At 29.9% G+C, this 7450-nt stretch overlaps 1 protein-coding gene across 1 annotated transcript; it reads right to left on the minus strand.

Moving 5' to 3' along the window:
• Nucleotides 1-714: 714 nt before the first annotated feature.
• Nucleotides 715-7125, minus strand: LOC124530413 (guanine nucleotide-binding protein-like 3 homolog). Its single transcript, XM_047104578.1, has 9 exons — nt 6994-7125; nt 6103-6392; nt 5667-5856; nt 4762-4986; nt 3941-4124; nt 3317-3539; nt 2925-3032; nt 2544-2708; nt 715-1064 (listed from the first exon to the last, which is right to left on the minus strand). Exons 1-9 carry the CDS (start codon nt 7010-7012, stop codon nt 780-782), a joined length of 1689 nt encoding a protein of 562 aa, XP_046960534.1. The 5' UTR covers nt 7013-7125; the 3' UTR covers nt 715-779.
• Nucleotides 7126-7450: the final 325 nt, after the last annotated feature.

Genomic DNA, 7450 nt, shown 5'->3' on the forward strand with positions numbered 1-7450 from the left:
TATTAAAAAAAGAGATAGCATATACATGATACGTGACAGACTGACAGAGGCCAATAAAGAAACCAACAAAACTATCAGTAGACAACATTAATAAAATGAAGTGATAATATGTTTAATTGTTATAGCATAAGAATTTTGTTTTATATTAAAATTTTTCTTCGTTTTATTAATGAATAAATCGACAGACTAAGCGAATTTACTTTTACTATTTATATACACTAATTACTTTAATGCATAATTCCTATTTCTGTCGTATCGTGAGTTTAATAAAGCAAAAAAGATAATATTTATCAAAGTTATAATAGTTCAATTTTATTATGTGTCTTATAAATTATTAGTATGTAAATATATATCTTAAGTACCTAAAAGTATTATTACTTTACGTATTTGCAATTTAAAGTGGCATGTTTAACATTGGATGATTATTTTGTTCTGATAAATAAAAGCAGGTTTTTTAGGTAATGTTTAAATTTTATTCAAGGAAAAAGAAGGTTAAACTTAATGAAAACATGTATCCGAAGATATTCACAACATAAAATATCGTTCAAATGTTTTGCAAATAGAAATATGTTTTAATACTTGTGAATATGTAAGAATGAAACTATAATGAAAAATCTTGTATGCCGGAAGATAACGTAAATTACTTATTTGAATGTTGTATGGTATAGTTAAAATTGTGAAATAAATGGTTTTGGTAAATAATAAAGTTCTAAATATAGGTGTTTTTTTTATTATCAAACATCACCAGTTAGCAGTGTGAACATTATTGACATTCATAATTATTTTTTCTTAACACTAGTAACTATTGCTTGATCTAGCATTTCTGACAAAGCTACTACTTTTTTCTCATCTCTTGCCTTTTTCTTTTTATCTTTTTTAAATTGCATTTTTCTCATTTTATTTTGTTTGGTGTTGCCTTCCATGACAATGTCCACTGCAGAGTCCTTTGGAGTTTTAGTAACTACTTTAGAAACAATGTTAACTTTTTTGGGGAGTAGAACTGATTCATCTTCGTCAACTTGCATTTCGTCCTCTGCCGCTTTCACTGGACCTGTACTTGTGATCTGCAGAATAATTGTTAAAAATATTAGTTAAAAAACATATAATGGGCTCTAATATAGCAAGTGCTTCTATTATTTTCAGTCAATGTAAAAATAAGGAAAATAAATATATAATACATATGCATTGTCCAATTAAATTCGTAAGCTCAATGAAAAAATTCTAATTTTCAATATAAAACAAATATATGTTCATATTGTTTTATATCAAAAGTATATTCATATTTATAGAATATAACCCATAATTCTCAGAACAATTTAAAAAAAAAAATAGTGTTACATAATTTTACAATTATATTTACAAATCAAACTCTGTTGTACCAAATTTTCATTGCGGGCTTTGACAATTCAAGGAAAGAAGGATAAATATAAAGCCACTGAAATTCAATCAGTAGTCAGAAAAGTAACAGGTAAATGGCTGCCAGCTGGGCAAAGCTCTGCACTCCTTTAAAGTTTTCTCAAAGGTTTCAAGTCTATTACATCATCCTCTCCGATACAGGTTGATGGTCACACATTTTACAAAATTCCAACTGAGATTTGTAGAATTGGCATATTAATTTGAATTTATTATTCATTCAGGTATTTTAAAACAATAATAATAATAACCAAAATCAAAATCAAAGTATACTTTATTCAAGTGGGCTTTTACAAGCACTTTTGAATCGTCATTTAATAATTAAGTGAAGCTATCAAGTCTCCCTGTTAGGGACGACAAATGGGGACTCCACTGAAGTCTGGAATCCAATTCTATTCCCAAGAACACGGTAGTATCGGCTACATAAGGTATTGAAATTAATTTCTGAGAATTTAGATGTTTAGTTTAAATAAGTCAAACCATGGATAGAAAAGTAATTTAGGTTAGGGTACAAGTTTTCTGGTATGATTTGAACACAACAGTTTTTGTAAAATGTTGATCAGCTATTTGAGAGTACTTTTCCTAATTTTATTAATTAGCAACCTTTAAATTGAACAATAATCTACACACCATTGGTTTTTAATAGGATGTGTTATATGATCTGATCTGGAGACTCATAATCCATCATTACATTATGAAAGAATACAAATAATCAATTTCACTTTAATAGTTAATATTCGTTTTTAGAAACGATTCAAACTTATTTATTAAATTTTAGTTATCTATATTAAGTTATAATGGACATATATCAGAATAGGTACTGTACATCCATTATATTAATATTTACCAACATTTGAAACTACATGGCAGAAATAATTAACTAAAATATCATGATGTTTTCATTGAACTAAAACTAGTTTTAAAACATTTAATTATTTACTACCCCAAGCTGAACTTTTACTTCATAATGAATTATCTCTTTATTTGACTTTTGTGACTTACACCATTGACACTTTATAATTATAGTTAAAATTGGTTTTTAGGGCCAAATTACTTTTGTGAATCAATTCTGTAAAATACAATGCAATTGATTCTAATGTTTGCTTTAATCGCAAGCTAACATTTTTTACCTTAATAGCACCATCAGCATTTGTAGTACCAAGTGTGTCAATGGTTTCTGCTTCCATCGCTTCAAATGCATTCACATCGAAGTCTTGTGACATTGTTGAAACTATCTTAGCATCAACGTGGATTTCAGAATCGGGCGTTTCCGGTGGTTCAGTGTAGTATCGCACCTGTAGTATAACATGGTATTGTAATATATAACATAACATATATAACATTTAGCTAAATTGTATGTTTCTGTATATTACAACAAAAGTGTATTTATTTCATATTTTAAATACGGTAAAAAGCATCCTACTCAGTGAAAATTATTTTTAACAAAAACTAAATTTAGTAAGTTTTAGTAGAATTAGTGATTGGTAGCAAACAAACTTTTTTTATTTTACCTTTCCAGTGTTCCAATCGTTAAGTAATATTCTAGCAGCGGCCTCTTGGTCAGGAACGCCGCCTTTCTTAAAACGACCCATACGCGATGCAACACTTGCAAAGAACTCCTAGAAGCAAAATTAAAATAAAAATATAAATATTATTCTGAGAAAATTAAAATAACTAACTATAAAAAAGGCTATAAAGAGTCGCACACTTTATATTAAGTATGCTGATGGTCCTTAATAAATAAATATATGTGTGTAATATAATATTTCAATATATGGACAAATTATAAAAAATACAGTCGCTCCTTATTCCTTAGCTTAGACGCAAGAGTCACTGCTTTCCGAGCACTTCCAAGTCAGTTGTATGAAAATATAAATTGACCACTAGTATAAATCAAACTAACTTGTGGCGTATTAAACTCTGGTATGCAGTAGAGCGCTACAAGAGTGTGTTTGTGAGCTCTCTTCAATATGGCCGTGGCAGGCGTGACGGGGTCTTTGAGGCTGGCCACGCGAAGAGCGTTTTTAAGTGCTACAGATGCATCACCCTCTGCGCCCGTGTGAAATACTATGCCGGGACTGTCTAGAATCTTGATCTTCGAGTCCAACTGGACGGTTTGCATTTGTCTGTAATTTGATATAGATTATATAATTTCCGTAACCCTTAAAAAATGTAATAAAATCTAAGAATACATGGAGTTAGACAGGACAAATAAAGTTAGCTACCAAAAAGATACATTTTTTATGACAGCACATTTAGTTTTATTTGATCATGTAAAATGTAATTAATGTTTATTAAAGGTTTTTTGTGTTACTATGTACTTCTAAATATAACATGACATGAATATAAATTAAAAATAATTCAATTTATTCACAAAATAATTATCTTAATTAAATAACTTTGTGTTGTATCATTTGGCATTCACTATAAAAAATAATGTGAAGGAAATGGTATGTATTATATTAATTTTGTTTATAATTAATTACTGTTAGTTTCCCTTTAATAAATAAATGACTAGTATACATACTTTGTCACACCAGGAGTGCTCCCCACATTGCATGCTTTAGACCTGTTCAGACTGTTTATGATTGAACTCTTGCCAACATTTGGCAAACCAACAACACCAACTGTTATAGATGTCTTTATGCCTTTGTTGCGACAATAATTAGCAAGGAGACTCATAAGTAGTTCAGCTCCTACACAGGCTGAGTCTGAAAAAATAGACACATTGAAATTATTATTATTTTGCTCTTATCTCAAAACTTGAGCTGAGATGGCCCAGTGGTTAGAACGCGTGCATCTTAACCGATGATTTCGGTTTAAGCCTAGGCAAGAACCACTATATATATGTGCTTAATTTGTGTTTAAAATTCATCTTGTGCTCGGCGATGAAGGAAAACATCGTGAGGAGACCTGCATGTGTCTAATTTCATCGAAATTCTGCCATATGTGCATTCCACTAACCCGGATTGGAACAGTGTGGTGGAGTATGTTCCAAACCCTCTCCTTAATGGAAGAGGAGGCCTTAACCCAGCAGTGGGAAATTTACAGGCTGTTACTTTACTTTACTTTACACAAAACTTAACAAACATTGCCATATATTACACAAGTAGTTTCCCGCGGCTTCACTCGTTTTTAAGGGATTGGTTGTCATATATTTGGCAAAAAAGGTCCTTTTTTGGAGTATAAGTTTGGTTCATAAAAAATTTCATCAAATTCAGTTCAGTGGTTTGTTAGTGAAAGAGTGACAGACAGACAGACAAACAGATTTACATTCACATTTATAATATTATAATATATGCAGATAACTTAGAATAAAAGATTTACATAAATTATATTTTTACTAACTTGACATTTCCTTTTCTTTTACAATATGTTTCATTTTCCTTCTACCGAGATTGTGTTGCTGGTCCTGAGTTGAAGCTTTGAATGGAACGGCCGGTGACGATCTACGGAGATACTTGAGCCAAGCTGTGAGATTTTCCCGTGGCACTAAATCTGCTTTGTTAAGGACTAGAACTAACTTCTTGCCTGACTCACGGACTGCTTCCTCAACTTGTACACACCTTGTACCTATGAAAACAATAATATTCTCAAACTCAAATTCCTTTATTCAATATAGAAGCATTACACTTACTTATTGATTGTCAAATAAACACTACCACCGGTTCGGAAAAAGTAACACCCTGACCTGAGAAGAACCGGCGAAAGAAACTCAGCAGGGTCTTTTTTTTTGTTATTTTTTTTTGGCAAATTAATAAGATACATAGTAGTATATGATTAGAAATAACCAGCCAATATTGCATTGTATATTATTTGTAAGTGCAGAAATATTATCAATCATTTTCAAAGACAAACAATATAACAATCTACTAATAATAAAATTAATTCATACAATCAATAGAATTATATATTAATATATATTCTGTATTTTTGTGTAGAGTTTAATCCACAATCAGTGACAAAGTTAATTCATATGTTCTACTCAATTGGTTAGTCTCTCTGGTTTAACAAATGAAATGTTACTTGTGTGTTTGGTACACACATGCACTGCACATGTACATACTAATGTTATAAAAAGTTAAAATTTATGTTTGTACGAAGAGAGTTCACAACAACATACAGGATTACTAGAAAGAGGATTACTAAAAATTTTCTACTAATAGAAAGCTACATTCTATCTGACTGCATATCATTTTCTTTATTAATAAATTGCACCCTAATTGGAGGGTTGTTAGAGTTACATAAGTTACCTAATGGGTCTCTAGCATCCACAACTTCTAATACAACTTCGGCCTCTGAAATAACTTTCTTAAATTCCTTATAATAAGCTTTTAAAGAATTTTCTTGTTGTCTGTCCTTGCCAAATTGTACATCATCATTCTCAATTTCATTTTCTTTGAATGCTTCGTGGACTTTGCCTCTTGCTTGTGCATTTGCTACCTTTAAATTGTAACATTAACTTTATTTAATTAATAAAAAAAATATTTTAATTGGTGTGTAAGCAAAATTAAAATATAAGAATTTCTACAAAGATTTTTAACTTTTGATAATTAAAGTTATTTTTTTGATTAATTATTTCCTAATAAATTGAATTAAATATTTTTATGAAAAATAATTTATTACTATTTTTCAAATAAAAATTTAAGCATAAAAAGTAGTTATCATACACTTAGTTTATTTACTTACCAAATTATCCATACTGAGAGTACTATTCTTCTTTTCCTCTAATTTAAGTTGCTTATCTAATTTTGCTTGCTCTTTTTTCTTCTGTCTTTCTTCCTCTTTATGTTTCTTCACTGCTTCAACTTCTTTTAATATGTCTTCCTTAAATGGACACACATTTGGTATCTGTATAGGCTTAGACTTCTTAGACTTAGGATTCTTTTTAGCTTCCTTTTTTACTTTTCTATTATGCTCTCTAACTTTTTTTTCTATCTTATAGCGAAGGCGTGCTGGCTGCCTTTTGGAAGGCTTCTCTGTAATAATAAAGTGACTATATATAGCATTAAATTTTTTATAAAATATTATTTAACTATAGATAATAATTGGCAACATGATAATAGTTTTTATGTCTCTTCTTCAACAACAACAACAGCCTGTAAATTCCCACGGCTGGGCTAGAGACCTCCTCTCCCTTTAAGGGGAAGGTTTGGAACATATTCCACCACGCTGTTCCAATGCGGGTTGGTGGAATACACATGTAGCAAAATTTTTATGAAATTTGTCACATGCATGTTTCCTCACAATGTTTTCCTTCACCGCTGAGCACAAGATGGATTATAAAGACAAATTAAGCTCATGAAACAGCGGTGCTTGCCTGGGTTTGAACCCGCAATCATCGGACTCAGACACAACCATATCGACTGTCTCTTCTTGATTTTATATAATTGTTTTCAATTATAACCTAAAAGTAAAAAATGATCCTTGTGTTTTTATAACCGGATAGTATAGTAAAGGTAACATTAATCAAATACAATTGTTCATTATATTTGATTTCTCTTTTTTTTTAGTAAATATTTCAAAATAATTTTAACAATAATAGCACATCAATCAAAAATAATATCAACCAGTACTTACTTAGTTTAAACTTAGCCATTTTTTATTTCTCTATTTATTAAAAACTTTTATCAAACGAAATTATTCAAAACAAATACAATAAATTGGTAATACAGTTTGTAATTAATGTTTAAATAGAAATTCACGCCGCATTTTCTATTTCTTTTAGACTTCTAGTGACATTTTACGTCATTGTCAATTTTGTCACACGTGCTCCATGACATAAGGATTAAAAACAATCGGATGACTCGAATGGTTCGATTATATAAGGCAGTATATAAATTATTATAGTATATAAATATTTATTATTAATTTTTATTAACCATTAACGATTTTACGATTAGTAATTTTTATTAACAAAAGAATTAATATAGTCCAAGAGCCAGTGATCGGTAGACTTACATCATAGTAGCAAGCTCCATATTACTTTTATTTTTATTATTATTACATCATTATTCCCATCGAGGGTTCCTTTGAG

Source organism: Vanessa cardui, chromosome 6, assembly GCF_905220365.1.
Source record: "Vanessa cardui chromosome 6, ilVanCard2.1, whole genome shotgun sequence".
Classification (NCBI taxonomy): Eukaryota; Metazoa; Arthropoda; class Insecta; order Lepidoptera; family Nymphalidae; genus Vanessa; species Vanessa cardui.

Coding starts and splice junctions, on each gene's coding strand:
- LOC124530413 (XM_047104578.1), bottom strand. Junction 5,857..6,102: donor CTCTCAGTATGGATAATTTG/GTAAGTAAATAA, acceptor TACAATTTAAAG/GTAGCAAATGCACAAGCAAG. Junction 4,125..4,761: donor AAAAGAAAAGGAAATGTCAA/GTTAGTAAAAAT, acceptor CTATTTTTTCAG/ACTCAGCCTGTGTAGGAGCT.